Here is an 18,876-nt window from a genome sequence, read left to right as displayed (position 1 = left end):
GAGAGTTAGAATAAAGGAGGTTGAGGCGCTTTTTGGTGTGATAAAAATACAGTAATATAATCAATAATTTTAAACACGCTTTGAATTAAAAAAATCGCAAAGAACTTCTTTTCTGACCTAGGTCCCCCGACCGCACAAGGTTTTGTTATTGACTATATACGTCCATGTATATATTCTAACTTCCTAAATAATATTATAAATGTGAATGTGAGTTTGTTTGGATGTTTGATTGTCACGATTTCGCACCATAACTACTCAACCGATCATTATAAAATTTTGCACATACGTCAGGAGTACAGAAAAAGCTAGATGCTTTTTACCCCCGGTACCACCAGGTACGCGGGCGCAGACGGGCCACAGGCCGCGGGCGGAGGATTCCACGCATTTCAATATCGAACGTCAATAGAAATAGAGCTGTATACACGCCTGATTACATGTACACAATCATTATGAATGCTTAGGTACAAGAAAATGAATATGAAGTTGAAGAGATGACTTAAATATAAATTTACAGTATCAAGGAGTTAACAGAAAATAAGAACTGGTTTTAGGAAAGCCAAAAATATCATGGACTCAAATCATAGAAGTAAATGTCTCTCATTTAAATCTTTTGGACTTATAAGATTCTGACTATTCCCAATTAAATACATAAGTCTGACATATACCGAGCTCATGTCCTGCCTGTATGCCTGAACTTCAAGCAGTGTAGTGTATAGTGCTTGCTTAATTTTATTTTATGATCGAGTTAATTAATACTCATTATATATTAACGACATTTTCGTTACAGATAAATTAAAACAAAAAAATTTTTTAGATAAAAGCACGCTTTATTACTTTATTATAAAATATAGTTACTTTTAATTGTTGAACATAAATTAATATTAATTAGTGGGATATATGGGCTATTGCAACATCTACAATCTACAATCAAATTTATCAAACTCGGCTTGTTATAATTTGAAGTCATACATACTTCATTTTGAGTTAAATAGTTGGTCCATTAAAAATGAGTTAAATATTTGTTTAATTGTAGCTAATGTAAGTTGCTGGCTGCTCGAAGAGAAGCAACCAATTCGTCGACGTTGACATGGGCTGGGAGTGGAGAAGCAAGTTCGGCATATTTCGCTGTAAAGTCGAGGTGACTTTTACGATCTTCGAAATCACCCTGAAAGATAAAAGTTTATTTTAAAATTAACATCGAATAATACCCAACTATAACAATAAGGTATCATTTATTCTCAAGAAGATTTGTGAGTTGGTAGATAAAAAGAAATTGACAACAACGTTAGATTTTCATCAGATAATTAAGCGTTTTTCAATTTTTACTTTACAGACGAACACTAGGTTAAATAGTAAAATAACCTGCAAATGTCCCAATGCTGGCCTTGAGCCTCCTTTTGAAGAGAAGGCTTAGAGTAATTCTCACCACACTGCTCTAATACAATTGATGGATTGAGACACATGTGACTGACATGACATTTGTCAGATACACGCAGGTTTCTTCACGATGTTATAAAAACAAATTAAGCACATGAAACTTAAAGTGGCTTTTGTCCATGTTTGGGCCCGTTATCATTTATTAAGGATGTGCTTTCACCACTAAACATGACCTCACACTAGATGTATGATTAACACAAATTAACAAATAATGTATTTTTAATATAATGGTTTTTATTACTAAACATGGAGTTGATATAATATATTATTTAAAATCACATAGTATTATTTAAAACGCTTACCATTACGGCGCACAGGAGCGCAAAGAGCGCAGAAAGTAGTACCAAGAACCTCATTCTGTAGCCAATGATATCGTTACAATATCAGCCAATACTTTTATAGGGCAGATAATTTACCATGACTGTACAGTAATTCTTGTGTTCGATTAATACTAACGCTTGTTACAATAATCGATGTGACGCCCTTTTACTTACGCTCAAATTATTATAGAGCTGCTCATTAGAAATATTAAAACAAAACTTATTTTGGGAATAATATAAATTTTAGTATTTGTTAATTTTTATAATCTATAGACAGTTTGTCGATATGATCAAATTAATTACCTTTGTTGGGATTAACAGCTGATGTCCTCTTGAATGATTGATTAATAATTTGAGCCACGACAGTTAATGACAATAGAGACCAAGCCTACTTGGCTTGGTCAGTATGGCAGAGAAATGATAGGAGACAAATGATTGTTTAAACCTACTCTCTCACAGAATCTATGGCTTTACGCGTTATTTGAGGCACGGAAGTGTAAACACTACTAAACTCCGGGTTACTACTGGATATTTTTTGACAGAAAAACCTAATATTTTTTATTGTCCTGGGCTAAGACAGAAACGCAAGACCTGAACTATAAAGCTAATTGGCTAGTTAACTATAATTAGTATTATGATCATATTAATAAACAATATTTAACAGCCATGCCAGGTGGATTCAAACTCGGTCCAATCGAATAAACGTAGTATTTCAGACCTTTAGACTTATCGTTACAGGAGGAATGAAATTTATTAACTCAATCTTTCATTATATTAACATTAGCATGTCGGTGACGCAAGCCACGAGTTCATCATTTCAAAAAATAGTTTAAATTTCAAAATGAACGATGCTGTTCATTTTTCGTTACTTGTTGCGCGGTTACTTGCGTTAGTATATTTATATAAAGCATTAAAAAATGAATTGAAACAAGGATCAATTTCAGATTCATTCTTATTTGTTGTATACACTCAAGGCATTACAATTATTTTGGAGGAGGATTTTTTTTAAATTAATTTGTAAAAATTATTAACGTGCCTTGTGTATTTTGTCACGGGTTTATTTTAATGTTTCGTTACATTTTTCTTTAGCTAGTGAATCGAATCGTAAAATTCAGTATTTATTTACATAAAACCTTTAATATGTTACCTTTATTTATTTTGACTTTATGTCAGTTAAATTAATCAAGTTGTTATTGTTTGTTATTTTTTCCCATAATTACTGTTAAGTGTGAGCTATTGTGAATGTGAATGAAGCTGTTGTATATGTGAATTTTAACAATTTGTAAAATGATCGTGGGTTCAAATCCGGGAAAGCACCACTGAATATTCATGTGCTTAATTTGTGATTATGATTCATCTCGTGCTTAACGGCGAAGGAAAACATCGTGAGGAAATCTGCATGAGTCTAATTTCACTCAAATTCTGCCACATGTGTATTCCACCAAACCGCATTGGAGCAGCGTGGTGCAACAAGCTCAAAACCTTTTCCTCAGAAAGGAAGAGGAAGCCTTTAGCCCAGCAGTGAATGTCCCATTCACAGGCTGTTATTGTGAGTTATCTGTAAAATATAGATCGCAGTTTATTTGTAGATATTTTGAGGAATTCTTCTATTATATTTCTGTCGTTCAGTATGGTTGGTCAGCACTTCGGAAAGTACTTAACAACCATGACCACCTCGTAGAGATTAATGACCTGCATAAGATTTATATTGAATCTTAATATTAACCGTGCGAAGTTGAAAGACGTGGCTAGTGTAATATACATAATCAGATTCCATACTTTAATGTAATTTTAACACGGTACAGTTATAAAATGAAATGTGATTTAGTGCTTACAAGAAAAACAGAGCTGTTAAAATTTTATCCGATTTAGTCGTGACTATAGTTAATACTTACATACTCCCTTTTAGCTCTAGTAGCTAACATAGCAAACCTCGATGCCAATGTATGTATTCTTACTTACTTACTAATATTATAAATTAGAAAATTAGTGTGTTTATTTAAAATATGTTTTAAAGTTTTTCGAAATCATCATGAATGATTGCTTACACGTTGTCAGTGGTACAGAAAAGGACATTACATCTTCCTCACATTCTACTAGTAGCTTATCTATACTAATATTATAAATGCTTTCATCTATGTCAGTCTGTTACGCTTTTACGGCAAAACCATTGAACCAATTTTGTTGAAATTTGGCTACTTTTTACCTATCACCCGTCCTTTGTAATATGCAAGCGATATATATTAGTTTGTAAATAGATGAGTATCCTACTCACTCTTCAAACTGGAACACAACAATACTAAGTATTGCTGCTTTTCTGTAGAATATCTGGCGATAGGGTGGTATCAACCCAGCCGAGCTTGAACAAGGCCTTAAACGATTAAATTGAACATTGTACCGAAGTTCAAATAGTAATATTGACTCTATAGGGCGCGTAAATCATTATTATTATAATTTAATTTATTATATTACCTCAATTTCGTAACTTTTTTCTATAGTATAGATAGGTGGACGAGCAAATGAGCCACCTGATGGTAAGTGGTCACCAATGCCCATAGACATTAGCATTGTAAAAAATGTTAATCTTAAAGCATTGTTAAAAATGCCATCGCTTACATCACCAACGCGCCACCAACCTTGGGAACGAAGATGTTATGTCCCTTGTGCCAGTAAATACACTGGCTCACTCGCCCTTCAAACGGGTACACAACAATACCAAGTACTGCTGTTTTGCGGTAGAATATCTGATAAGTGGGTGGTACCTACCCAGACGAGCTTGCACAAAGCCCTACCACCAATAAAAATTAAATTAAATTAATTATTGTATTATATTATTTTTATGAGCATGCCGTGTACACAAGTTTTGAAGTGTCATCTTGCTTAAAATTGCTTAAATTCGTAATTTTAATGAGTCTCCTCAATATATACTGTTATTTATTTATTTATTTAGGTACACAAACCTAAATAAATAAATAATATATAAATCGAGTTTAAATTTCCATATTAGAATAAAATTTTGTTATATTCCTGAAGGAACATCGATATATAAGGACACTTCAAAGAGTATAAACTTCTAACTCTGTATTTCATCGGATGATATATCCTTTGTGCCTGCAATTACACTGGCCCTTCAAGCCAGTAGCTTTCAATGCAGTGCAAAATATTGCTGTCTCATGGTCGAACTGATGAGAATATGGTACTTAAAGTCAAAGACGAGACTATTTTAAAAGGTAATGTGTATGTATTTAAGTAAAAAGTAAGTAACAGCCGGTGAATATCCCACTGCTGGGCTAAGGCCTCCTCTGCCTTTTTGAGTAGAAGGTTTTGGAGTTTACTCCACCACGCTTCTCCAATCCGGGTTGGTGGAATACACAAGTGGCTGATTTTCAGTGAAATTAGACACATGCAGGTTGTTTTCTTTCACCGTCAAGCACAAGATGAATTATAATCACAAATTAAACACGTGAAAATTCAGTGGTGCTTACCCAGGTTTGAACCCACGATCATCGGTTAAGATTCACGCGTTCTAACCACTAGGCCATCTCGGCGTGTATGTATGTAATAAGGATAATATATAGATGACTGGGTTTAATTCTGGGAATTAAACCCAGTCATCTATATATCGGTCGGGCCAATAAAAAAGTTATTGGGTTTTTCTGTCGGAAAATTCTCAGTAGCAGCTCGCAGTTTGGAAGTTGGAAGTGTGTGCATTCCCGTGCCTCGGAAAGCACGTAAAGCTGTTGGTCCAGCGCCTGAACTCTTTCCGGTCGTGTCGGATTGCCGTCCCATCGGATTATGAGAGTTAGGGAATAGATAATGCACCTGTGTTTGCGCACACTTGTGCACTATAATATCTCCTGCGTAGTTGGCTAATCTCTCTTGAGATTGGTCGCCGTGGCCGAAATCGGTCTGGAGGACATTATTATTAATATAGAGATCAATTTTTCATTTAAAATATCCAGTATTATTATTACATAGAATACATTTCAATGAAATACACAACAATTTCTATAATCGCTGATATTGTCAGCACGGCGCACGCCACCACCCGGCTGTATGTTTTGAATTTGACAAGATTCGAATCGGGTTCGATGTCGCGTTTATGTCTTATTGGTATGATGGCTTTCCATGGAGAATCCTGGAACAGATTCGACATATAAAATATGTAATTAAATATAACATATACATAAAATAATATATAAAATCCAAATGTTAAGTCCGGAATAATTGAATTACTTATTTACGCATACCTGTTTTTTAAAACTTACAAAATAATACATAACACGAATTAGTATATTATATATATATAATTATTTTTATACGTAATTATTATATATATAACCTACAGAGAAACTTTAATTTACGTACGAAATTATACAAGACAGTCATATTATATATAAAGACACATATAATAATATTATACACGTTTTTTTTATAAAATAGGTAGGCGGACGAGCAAATGGGCCACCTGATGGCAAGTGGTCACCGCCGCCCATAGACATTGGCATTGAAAGAAATGTTAACCATCGCTTACATCACCAATGCGCCACCAACCTTGGGAACTAAGATGTTATGTCCCTTGTGGCTGTAATTACACTGGCGCACTCACCCTTCAAACCGGAACACAACAATGCCAAGTACTGTGGTAGAATATCTGATGAGTGGGTGGTACCTACCCAGACGAGCTTGCACATACCACCCTACCACCAGTAAATCTTTCCGTAAATTATAATAAATTTCTAACAGTCTATTCTGTCGTAAGTCCTGGTGACGTCATTGGGTGAGCTGATCATTCCTGTATTTGATATGACATCACTATAAAGTTATATAAAATAATATGAGCAAAAAAAATCTGCCACCACAAATTATTTTAATTGCGTGTAAATTATAGATCGAATACGACTAAATGAAATAGATCATCTTACCTTAAAATGTTTTTTCGATATAAGCCGTCCAAGATAAAATGTCGTAGTATCAATAAATATTTACCTTATCGGGATTGAACTCTGGGTTCAATTCCTGTGGCATCAGAGCCGATTGAATATCCGCATCGTTTTGTATTTTCTGAACAGACAAATGATAAAAAGTTTTTATCGATGCGAAGATAAGCATTGAAAGATTTGCTTTGAAAATAAATTTTATTGGTAATTCGTATTTTGACAAATCTCAAATATGTGTGTGTGTGTGTGTGTGTATCTATGTATGTATGTATTTATTAAGTATAAGTCATGATAATTGTCATATACTGAATAAAATTACTAAGGTTTCTATTAATATGATATATCATATAATATTTTATCCATATAATAATTTATCCGCGACTTTGCACTTTTTTACTCTATAAAAAATAATCTATATTATTCCGCAGCTTAAATAACCAACAATTCAATATTGAAACTTGCAAGAATCATCTGAATAACATAATTCTATTAAAAAATAATAATAACTGTTACACACATATACATACAAACGGATGCGCGTGCACGAGTGCACACCGATACACACCCACTCGCAAATTTGTGATACAGGAAGAACGACTCTTTCTGCACTTGTTTTTTATTTACTTAATAGAAAAATTCTGCCCTATCGGGCACTATCACTATAATGTGTATATTAATATCATTTTATTTCATTCAAAACTGACTCCCATTAAAATTAATATATTCTTTAAATTAGTAGTAAAATTTTTACGATTCAATCTCCGCTCATCATTACGAGGTACTATTTATGAATTTGTAAGTCTAAATTTCAATCAATCGATCAACAGCCAATCCTTGTCCGCTGAACATAGGCCTCTCCCAAGGTGCGCCAAAGCTCCCTGTCCTCCGCCTTTCCACCCGCCCGCCACCTTCTTAAGGTCGTCGGTCCACCTGGCTGGAGGGCGCCCTACGCTGCGCTTGCCGATTCGCGGTCTCCACTCTAGGACTCGTCTGCTCCAATGGCCATCGGTCCTACGACATACGTGACCAGCCCACTGCCACTTCAGCCTGCTAATTTTGCAAGCTATGTCGGTGACTCCGGTTCTTTTCCGGATAATCTCATTTCTGATCTTATCCTTCAAAGATACTCCGAGCATAGCTCGCTCCATAGCACGCTGAGCGACTTTGAATTTGTGGACTAGTCCCGCAGTTAGTGTCCACGTTTCGGCATCGTATGTCATGGCAGGTAAGACGCATTGGTTGAAGACTTTCGTCTTCAAACATTGCGGTATAGACGACTTGAGGACTTGACGAAAGTTGCCAAATGCTGCCCATCCCAAGCGAATTCTTCGATTGGCTTCCTTCTCGAAGTTGTTCCTACCGACTTGTATTATCTGTCCTAGGTAGGTATATTCACTAACAACTTCGAGAGGTTTCCCCTCGACGTATATCGGTCCCCGCACGACATGCCTATTGAACATGACCTTGGTCTTATCCAAGTTCATACTGAGACCGACACACCGGGAAGACTCGCCTAGGCTACGCAGCATTTCGGTGAGTTGTTCCAGCGACTCTGCTATGATGACGATATCGTCAGCAAATCGAAGGTGTGAGATGTACTCGCCGTTTACATTGAATCCATACCCAGTCCAATCCAGCGTCTTGAAAACGTCTTCCAACGCGTTGGTGAACAGTTTCGGGGATATTACATCCCCCTGTCTCACCCCTCTGCGCAGTTGGATCGCCTTCGTCTTACAGTCCTGGATGTGGACAGTCATTGTAGCGGCGTTGTACAGACATCTCAGTACCTCCATATATCTCCAGTTGATATGACATCTCTGCAATGAGTCGAGCACTGCCCAGGTTTCGATGGAGTCGAAGGCTTTCTCCACAAATGCCATACACAGCGGCTGATTGTACTCTTCGGTTTTCTGCACAATCTGCTGAACATTATGGATGTGGTCCACGGTGCTGTAGCCTGATCGAAAGCCGGCTTGCTCTGGGGGCTGGAACTCGTCAAGTCGTCTGGTGAGACGGTTTGTGACGACTCTTGAGGACAGCTTATACACGTGACTCAGGAGGGAGATTGGTCTGTAGTTTTTCAAGAGGGTTTTATCACCTTTCTTGAAAAACAGTACCAACTCACTCCCGCTTCACGTTTCCGGGGTCTTGCCATGTTTGATGAGGGAATTAAAGAGGCTTGCTAGCTCTTTCAGGACCGGAGTCCCGCCTGCCTTAAGCAACTCTGTTGTGATTCCGTCATCTCCCGGAACTTTGTTGTTTTTAAGCTGTTCTAGAGCCGCCCTGATCTCGCCTTGGTCAACGACCGGGAGCTCCTCGGAGTAATGGCGCATAAGAGGGGCGCGCTGGTCATCAATACTGATTCCCACGGGTTTATCCGATCTTGAAGAGAACAACTGCCCATAAAACCTCTCTACTTCTTCGACAATCTCAGGTCTAGAGGTAACGACCCCACCATTTTCAGTTTTAAGTTTTGTCAGACGCGGCCACCCAAACTTGCGAGTGAACACTTTCAATCCCCGATTTTGCTCAATCACAGCCTTGATGGCACGGGTATTGGAGCGTCGGAGATCGCGTCGCGTCAGCGTTTTTATTGTTCGGTTTAAGGCCTTATCTGACAAAAACGATGGTAGTTCTCGTCGTTTTCTCATGAGCTCGAGTGTCTCAGCAGAGAGTTTTGGTGCGTTATCTCTTCTCTGTGGCGGAAAACACTTGCGGGATGTGTTCTGCAATATTTTGACCAGCATGTCCGTTTTCTCATCATTGCTGCTTACAGTTTCCAACGCGGTGAATTGATTTTAAAGTTCCATTGGAACTTTTCGGAGCCCTGAGCAGCTTGGAGCATGGTAGGTTGGAGAGTAGACCTCACCATTCTCGATCTTTCGGCATTGAAGTCGATATTTAGAGTGCCTCAAACCAAGCGGTGATCACTTCCGGTATTAAACCTGTTGATCACTGAAACATCTCTAAATATGTGCCTTTTATTCGAAATGATAGTCTATTTCGTTCCTTGTCACGTTATCGGGGCTTTGCCAGGTCCACCTCCTCTGAGGCTTCTTTTGAAAGAAAGAATTCATCAAAAAGAGCCCCTGCGCTTCGAGAAAGTTTACCAGCTACCACCGCTATCTTGTACTCTCACTTTAGCTTTAAAGTCTCCCATAACAACATTGTAGTGTTTTTGGGCGCATCTGCCATTAAGGAGGGTTTGCCCATACTCGCCGCGCTGGGCAGGCGTGTTGGCGAGCGCAGTAGGGGGGTAAGATGTTTGTGGGGGGGGGGATGCTGCCCAACCCCCCCTTTTCCCCGTCCCTCAGTCGCCTCTTACGACACCCACGGGATGAGATTGGGGGAGTACTATTCTAAGCCGGTACTCCACGGCTGGTCTAAATTTAGGATTGTAAAAGGATTATCGAAATCAATCAGGTAATTTGTGGGTCACGAACAAATAGACAATTAGTTTTTTTATAGCCATAATAGACAGGAAAAAGATATTAAATTTAATACTTTTGTAATAAAAAAATTGTAAATAGGCAGTGATTATTGTAAGGGTGTCATTAAAGGGTGGTAAAATCTAAGTGGTAAGTATTTGTAGTGTGGACAATCCAATTTGTACCGTACATGAATATCAAATAACATAAAATAACAGTATTATCACAGCCCCTTTTTAATAATGTGTACTCTATTATACATACATATGTATTTGTGGGTAATTATATATAATGACAGGTATGTAGGTCTTACCAAAACAAGTATTCACAATTATTTTTTAGATTCCAACTGCAGGGTTATTTATTTATTTAATATGAGCACTAACAATATGCATATTAAATGTATGTCACATACATAACATCCAAAGAGAAAAAATCATTTTCTGATAAATATATCGATTATAAGTGTACAAACATACACAAAGTATCGCGTCATCATAAAATAAAGTAAAAAATAATAATTATTGACCTACGCTTTCTTTATTAACATAAATACAACAAAAAAATACAAAATACAACAAACAAAAAAACAGGATATCAACGCACTATTCTGATGATGAACTCGCTTACAAAAAGTAATCCATGAGCTTTATTTTTAAAGTAATTAAGCTGTCATGAAAAATGTCAATGCCATGTATAACTTTTGTTAATTCATTATGTCGAGCGCATATGCGCACTATCGGAGCCAGCTTTCCAAGACGAGTTTTCGTGATAAGGGTATGGAGTATTTTAGTTATGAAACTTCGGGGATGTTTGCGTAAAGGATATTCGATGAAGTTGGTCGCTGCACTTAACCTTATTGTGAATAATTTTATGCAAAAAACATTGATCAAGAATATCCTGCCTATTGCGAAGATACATTAATTTATATTCAGCTAGTCGCTGATTGTATGGCTGCCTGTGTGAGAAACCACTGGCTAGGAAGGCCAAATTTCTAGTAAAAGCACGTTGTATTCCTTCAACACGTTGAGAGTTTGAGCTGTAAAAATAATTCAAGATGGCTTCTTACGAAAGCGTTATATAGAAGAATTTTAGTCCTGGAAGAAAAACCCTTTGAATTGCGTTTAATGAGTCACAAGAACTTTGCAGTTTTGTCAACAATATTGTTTGTGTGAGTTGAAATTTTACTTTTTGTCAATAGTAACTCCTAAGTCTCTTATCTCTGATAACCCTTTTAGGGTCACATTATCAATAAAATAACTGGAGACAAGCGGTTTTTTCTTTCTTGTGTATTTTATATGGAAGCACTTGTTAGTATTAAGAGTCATACTATTGACTTTACACCAGTTAGTAATATTATTAAGGTCATCCTGTATTAACTTAATGTCTTCAACAGATTTTACTGTTTTATGTATTTTTAAGTCATCAGCAAATTACGAACATGAACATTTTTTTATAACTTTAGTGATGTTATTTTTATAAGCCAAAAACAACAGCAGTCCCAACTGGGAGTCCCAATTGGGAGTTAGATGGCAGCTGTAACGAAATTAGATTATAAGCTTAAGACTCATTTTTAATGACTAGGGCTTGACTAAATTCGTCTTTACGAACATAGATTTTGCCATTTCTGATCCATGTGAAGCGGTATTTCATTTCCTTAGCCTTGATACGCGTAGCAGCATGTAGGGATTTGTTGGTTGGAGTTAGATGCTCAGATACGTAGATAGGTACTCGAGATCTTCCAATTCCCAGATGTTGAGAGCTCAATTTGTGTTCAGGATTTCTTTTGTTGAATTGAGCTAGTGCCACTTGAAGAGCGTCTCCGCGGTTTTACAGCACTTTTATTAAGCTTAGCAACTCGAGTGACGTAATGAATTTCATCTTCTGACAGTGGGTTTTTAACTGCTTGACTTAGTTGTACTATGGTTTTGACCAAGTTTTCTGATTTATATTAAGGAATACCGCTAACTTCAACATTACATTCTCTCATGTGCGATTCAACTATATTAAGCCTAGTTGTAAAGTCTTTAACAAATTCTTGAAGATGAATGTTTTCTTTTCTTAAGTTGTTGATAATAGCAGATTTTTCTTCCACTGCAGCTTTGATTTCTTCAATTTGTGAGTTTATAAATATCATGGACTCAAAAAATCCCGCTATTTGTTCATTAATTGTATTCAGTTGTGCCGTAATATGCTTTTGTATCGCTGAGGAAAGCTCTTGTTTAATAATGCCACGCAAGTTGTTTCCGCTTAACAAGCTGGTCCTATCGTTGCTAGTCGATGATGTGTGTGTTGGTGACGTGGAACTTTTTTTTCGTATAGTGACGTGGGCCGCAGAAAATTCTTCGTTAGAAGTTATGCTGCAAGATTGAACTGTGCCAACTGACCTAACGGGTGTTTGTGTGTTGCCAACTTTCGACTGTTTGCTGCAACACTCGGTGCATTTCCAATTATTTAATTATTGCTGGTCCATTGCTTGGGTGCAACTGTGCAGGCGCTATGCGCATCATTTTCTGTACTAAGCGTCGCCAGAGCTAGGGGTTTCTCTATTGGAAGCCTGTCAGGGTGTCACAGTAGTATGCGCAAGCGATCTCGGACCCCTCAGAGATGGATTATGTACCGCTGGTTTTCAGTTGGTACTTCTCAAAAAAACTTAGAATCTTGTAGCCTATAAGCTAAACACTAGATCAACTCCGAAGTCGATAAGAATAATATTACGAACATTGACGGTTGTTATATATAATATTTTCAAACTAAGATAATTTTAACAAGTCCCACAAAAGGTAACTCTAAACCAGAACGCATAAAAAGGCACCGTCGTTACTGAAGAATTATTGTTAACGTTAAGGTACCGCATTGTAATGTGAACATTGTTACGACTCAACTACATTCACTGAACACGCGAAAATGTATTTACGCGTCTTTTATATTAAAGAGTGACTAGGCATGTGGGTCTGATCAATTGCTATATTAGTCACTGAAAATCTAAAACGGTGAAGGAAAACATCGTGAGGAAACCTGCATGTATCTAATTTCACTGAAAGTCTGCCACATGTGTATTCCACCAACATTGGAGCAGTGTGGTGAAATAAGCTCCAAATCTTCTCCTCAAAAGGCAGAGAAGGCCTTAGCCCAGCAGTGGGATATTCACAGGCTGTTACTGTAGTGTAAAAATCTAAAAGGTTTTAGTTGTAGTGAGACGGGATCCCTTACACGACTGGCCTAACCAAGTAAGTCGGTTATTTGTTCATCAGCGTACAAAACGCTGATGAACAAATAACCGATCTGTCTCCGAGAAGTGTCTTTACGTGGGGTGTGAAGCTTTTAACTTTAGTAGGGTCAGGGCATTTTGTGAGAACAAACTCGAAAACACACCGTTGAAAGCGATCGTGAAATGTCAGAACGTAATATGCGACATTGACCGTAATAATCATACCAATTTAAGAAAACATGCATCAAATGTACTATACATAAGCATAAGTCGGTTGTCAACATTTTTCGGGTTTTACGGGTTAATGAAGTGAGTTCTTACTGACACTGCAGTACTTCAATAGTGAAATCGTCTTTTAATGTTCTCGTAATGTTTTATTGTGATCATATCACAAGATCATAGAAACTGTTAATTTTTCTTTCTAACAAATCTAAAATTGTTGAAGCTCTTTTTAATGTATTTTTTTATGTTGAATGATTGTTGAAGCATCTATTCACATGTTGATAATACTAAATCGGATGCCGTGACGGCAAACAGCAACTTTCACTTTGATAGACGGCCCGTACGCCATTAGGGCTTTAATTTGGCTCGTTCGTGTTGGAGCTAATCAAGTTAGTAGGGTGTGGATGCGAAAATAATGATAAAAGAAAATGGCACACTTTCAATTTGAGTACTCTTAGAAAGCAATGGGACGGCAAATCGATAAGAACCAAAGTTAAAATTAATTTAGATTTACATTAGATGTTGATTAGTATTTAAGATGTTATGATAGTGTTATCAATTTTCATTTATAAATTTGTATTTTAGGACTTTATAGTAACATTGTTTTGGAAAGTTTTCTCTTTGTAAATAATGTATGTAAGTCTTACAATTGTACCAATAATTAGATTACTTACACCATTATGCCCCTGGACTATAACAAAAAACACGAGTAAGGAGAAAATTTTTAACATTTTCCCAAACCTATATAACTTAAATGTGTGACAAAACGTAATTTATTTTTTATGTCACGGAGTTAAATTTCATACTTTAAAAGTTATTACTTATGTAAATTTTATTGTCGAAGTTGAAATAGAAATTTCGACATAATATATGTAGAAATGTTATAAATTAAACATGAAAATAATATTTATTTTCGTTATTTTATTAATATATAAAGTTTCTACACAGAACAATGGAATTGTAAGTATATTTTGAGTGAACTATTTAGTTATATATTATATAGATGTTACATACGTATTATATACATGTATGTATTTTCGCAACAGAATACCTAAGGCTAAAAAGACGAATGACAGACGATTGTCTGTTCAAATCAGGGCAATTAAGATTGAACTTTCATGTGCTTAATTTAAGATTCATTTTGTAGTCAGCGGTTAAAGAAAACATCGTAAAGTTGCATGTGCCATGTCCAGCAGCGTAATGGAATAGCTTCATACCCTGTAATCCAAAAGAAAGGCCTTAGCCCAACCGTGGGATATCTACAGAATGTTATTTTACTTAACTTTACATATGAATGAATGATGTCTTTCTGACCGATTTTATCTACGGTGGCCATAATCAATGGAGACTAAACAACTATGCAGGACATAAGCACACTGCACTGCACTGCACCAGAATATAAGCAAAGAAGTGCACTCTCTGTTACTCCACTCTAATAATCCGATGGAACGGCGAATCTGACCAGAAAGAGTTCAGCCTTTACGTGCTTTCCAAGGGAGTATACTGCCGACTTCCGTACTCTGGGCTTCTATTGAATATTACTTGACTGTAAAACGTATTAACGTTATAATGGCCCGACTCGATGTTTGAATTAAGGAACGAGGTATTTGCAATCTTATAAGCTAACAAGCCCTACGTGGCGTTCGATTTCATACATATGTATTTACGATGGTTGAACGTCCTTGAAACAAAAAGGTTCGGAGACGGAACGGTCCCCAATACGTGACCTTGAAGGTTACAATTGAAAAACATTATGATAATACAATCTATCGTATTATTTTCTTTAGACTTGTTTGAGAATACATCAAGTATTTCGTAAATATATCCACGCAACGAATAACTTTATTTTCATATATCACGTTTCGTTATTTAAACTTATTTGTCTTATAACGAATTTTTGTAAGGTTAAAGATAGTTATTTTAGCAGTTCTTTTAGTATTATAAATTAATAACAAATAGGACTTTAATTTTCAATGAAATATGGTATCTCGTCTCATTTAAAAAACCGCGCCCCTTTTTTATACGTTTAATGACTTTAATTAAAGTTGACTTAATGCAATTGCACGAACTTGCATTTAGCATCATAATAATGATATTAAGATGTTATAACCATTTATATAAATGATATATGTAATCATGTTAGTTAATGGGAGTTGTGTTTATTGCACACATTGACGAGCTGGTTAGCGTGGTTGGTAGATACTTGTCTTTCACGCCGGTGGTTCGATTCCCACCCAGTGTACATACATTTGTGTGCATGAACATGTCTGTTTGTCCTGAATTTGGGTACAAAAGAAAAGTAGTATATGTAGTATATCACTTGTCTGGTTTCCATAGTACAAGCTATGCTTAATTTGGGATCAAATGGCCGTGTGTGAATAATGTCCCAGGATATTTATGTATTTAATTATTTATTTATACTAGAAGATTCAGCAGTTTTGTAGTTTTAGTAGATAATATTATTGTGTTATTTCGATCCGCTGTTTCACCCGCTATACATTTAGATTATTGACGTGACGACGAGAGAAATTTATGCCAATCATTAAGTCAGTTACCATATATTTTTTAAATGTCCAGTTATCCAGATACAAACGAGAATCAGCAGGGGCTCTGAACATCGTTACGAATCATGCTCCAGCTATACATGCCGACGTGAAGGATGATAACACCGGTCAAGCTGATAAGGTAAGGTCATTAACACCTCTTAAACTGGATAATCAGACCCATTTGAATATATTGCTGGATGAGTTAGATGGCCAGGTGTAAGGAACTTGTGAATCTTTCGGTTTATATAATCAATGTCATGTTTCAAATTTAGGAAATCTCAAAAATATAATAACCTCGTGTCTGTGAAAAACCTCTTGAGAAAACCTACATGACTTTGAAACATTTATGAATCATCCATATTCATTACTGGTGGTGGGGCTTTGTTTACTGTTGGTTGGGCTTTGTGCAAGCTCGTCTGGGTTGGTAGCACCCTCTCATCATATGTATTTCCGCGAAACAGCAGTACTTGGTATTGATGTATTCCGGTTTGAAGGGTGAGTGAGCCAGTGTAATTACAGGCACAAGGGACATAACATTTAAGTTCCTGAGATTGTTGGCGCATTGGCGATGTAAACGATGGTTAACATTTTTTCAAATGCCAATGTCTATGAGCTTAGGTGACCACTTACCATCAGATGACCCATATGCTCGTCCGCCTGCCTATTCTATATATGAATAAGCTCCAAGTTTTTCCTTAAAATGTAAGACTTTGCCTTGCAGTTTTATCTGTACGGCATAATTTAATTTCTTGTTGGATATTTATTTAATATCTATATTTACGAACGCTATTATCATTTACTACAAAGTCATTTAAAATATAGATTTCAATAGTCCTTTTATAGTTGAATGTATAATTTAATACAATGACCCTAAGTTGTGTATTTAGTGTTAATTACATATTTACAGCCGTGCCCGAAAACATATGTAGGAAATTTCCCATCTAATATTGAGCCAGGGGTAGTTTTTCAGGTAGGATTTACAAAATTTTATATTATTTCGCCACCTAAGGCAGGTATTAAAGCAGGTTTTATTCAAACTAGATTTGCGATTTTGATTTCTTCAATTTCGTCTAATTTACTTTTATCTATTTAATTTTATTTAATTACAAGACCACGTTTTCCATGGTGTGCTGAAACAAATAATTTTTTTCATTTACATACATTTTGGTCTTTTCTATAAAATAAATTGATAGCTTTCTATTAAAATCAATACTGTTATTTTGTCGAGGACCTAGGCTCATAGTTTCGATATCTATAACTTTAACATGAATATCTATAACCTACCTTCTTATAACTATACTAATACAAATGCATAGTAATAATAATATCTTGAGACATTATTCACACACGGCCATCTGATCCCAAACTAAGAAAAGTTTGTGCTATGGAAACCAGACAACTGATATACTACATATACTTTATTTCTTTTGTAAATGCATACTTATATAGATAATTACACGCAGACTCAGGACAAACAGACATGTTCATGCACACAAATGTCTACCCTGCGTGGGAATCGAACCCGCAACCTTCAGCGTGAAAGGCAGGTATCCAACCACGCCAACCGGCTCGTCAAAGTAAGATATTTAATATTAAAATTTCGAGATATATTTTCAATCATTCAGCAAAGCAAACGAGTGAATGAGCTGATGATAAAATATTATCTCCATCTTCTGGGCTGGGAAGAAATATAAGCTGCTCCTTATACCACCAATGTGACGTCAACAATTAGATCTCAGATATTATTCCCTTGTCTCTGTTATTACACTGGCTCAAATTTGATTTGATTTTTACCCTTCAAATCGGAATATAACAATACATTCTATTGCTGGTTAGCTATACATAAAATTGATGATATCATATAGTCGTATGCACAAACAAACGTGCTTATCATACACTAGCAAAACCCGATATATGTTGTCTGTGTATTTGCGTTCAACAAAGTTCATAATAAAATACATAATATATGTGTCAATTTTCATGATGATTAGTCAAACGGCGACGAAGTCTATTCATTCAAATAGATGATCCAATATAATTTATACGGATTAAATAATTGTTATGGTACCTTTGAACATTTTTCCAGGTAACACCACCTAAAGACACGCTTTACGATGGTAAATCGTTAAGGAAGTCGCTGCCCCTCACCACCAAGCTGGATTTAGTTCGTGCTGTGAGCCGAGTTGTGACCCTTATCACTTTGCTGTTCTCTGCTATTGTAGAATTTTATCCTTTTGTACAGCACATGTATAAAACGATTGATGAGTTTATTAGTTTTAATCAATATTAAAAACTTTTAGTTAATATATTTTATTTGTATCCAACTAACGCACTTCGCTGTACATACAATTTTTCAATAAGACATCATCACCATCGACGTCAGTGATATTCCTATCATTATTGACTGTTAGATGTAGGTCTTAATTAAAATTAAACGAGATAGATTCATGGTTAGAACAAAGTTCCTTTTGCTGTTCATTATGTTTGTTATCATATTAATGTTTATTTATTTTGTTAATAATGAAAACCAATTCAATAATTATTAAATTCAGAATTTAACAGTTCTTACCATCAGATGGCTGATAAACTAATCCGCCATTCTATTTAAAATAAAAATAAATCTCCGTAAAGACAAGACAATTGTACAATTTTTAATGTGTATAGAAAATAAGAAATAAAATATTATCTAACGATCCACGTCGAAAGGACTATCTTCAAGTTGTGATAAATCATGAAACTTAGACAGGAAACTAATTTCAGCTTAGAACATAT

General features: G+C 36.0%; 1 protein-coding gene and 1 long non-coding RNA gene across 5 annotated transcripts; one reads left to right on the top strand and one right to left on the bottom strand.

The window, feature by feature from the left end:
* Positions 1-806: 806 nt before the first annotated feature.
* LOC126778614 (uncharacterized) lies at positions 807-1,887 on the bottom strand. Its single transcript, XR_007670160.1, has 2 exons — positions 1,740-1,887; positions 807-1,165 (listed from the first exon to the last, which is right to left on the bottom strand). It is a non-coding gene; the product is annotated as an uncharacterized LOC126778614 (long non-coding RNA).
* A 1,634-nt stretch (positions 1,888-3,521) lies between these two features.
* LOC126778589 (uncharacterized) lies at positions 3,522-18,410 on the top strand. 4 transcript variants are annotated; one of them, XM_050502267.1, is made up of 5 exons: positions 14,373-14,518; positions 16,136-16,243; positions 17,012-17,074; positions 17,568-17,681; positions 18,191-18,410. In XM_050502267.1, exons 1-5 carry the CDS (start codon positions 14,453-14,455, stop codon positions 18,392-18,394), a joined length of 555 nt encoding a protein of 184 aa, XP_050358224.1. In that variant the 5' UTR covers positions 14,373-14,452; the 3' UTR covers positions 18,395-18,410. The 4 variants fall into 4 exon arrangements, 3 of the variants coding, with proteins under 3 accessions (XP_050358224.1, XP_050358225.1, XP_050358226.1); XR_007670158.1 differs by lacking the exons at positions 14,373-14,518; positions 17,568-17,681 and adding an exon at positions 3,522-3,701 and having other exon boundaries at positions 18,191-18,263; XM_050502268.1 differs by lacking the exon at positions 17,012-17,074 and having other exon boundaries at positions 14,374-14,518.
* Positions 18,411-18,876: the final 466 nt, after the last annotated feature.

Source organism: Nymphalis io, chromosome 26 (genome assembly GCF_905147045.1).
Source record: "Nymphalis io chromosome 26, ilAglIoxx1.1, whole genome shotgun sequence".
NCBI lineage: Eukaryota > Metazoa > Arthropoda > Insecta > Lepidoptera > Nymphalidae > Nymphalis > Nymphalis io.
The sequence above is the reverse complement of the archived record's forward strand: the minus strand, read 5'-3'. Positions and strand labels throughout refer to the sequence as shown.

Coding starts and splice junctions, on each gene's coding strand:
- LOC126778589 (XM_050502267.1), top strand. CDS start 14,453: ATGAAAATAATATTTATTTTCGTTATTTTATTAATATATAAAGTTTCT. Junction 14,519..16,135: donor CTACACAGAACAATGGAATT/GTAAGTATATTT, acceptor TTAAATGTCCAG/TTATCCAGATACAAACGAGA. Junction 16,244..17,011: donor ACACCGGTCAAGCTGATAAG/GTAAGGTCATTA, acceptor ACATATTTACAG/CCGTGCCCGAAAACATATGT.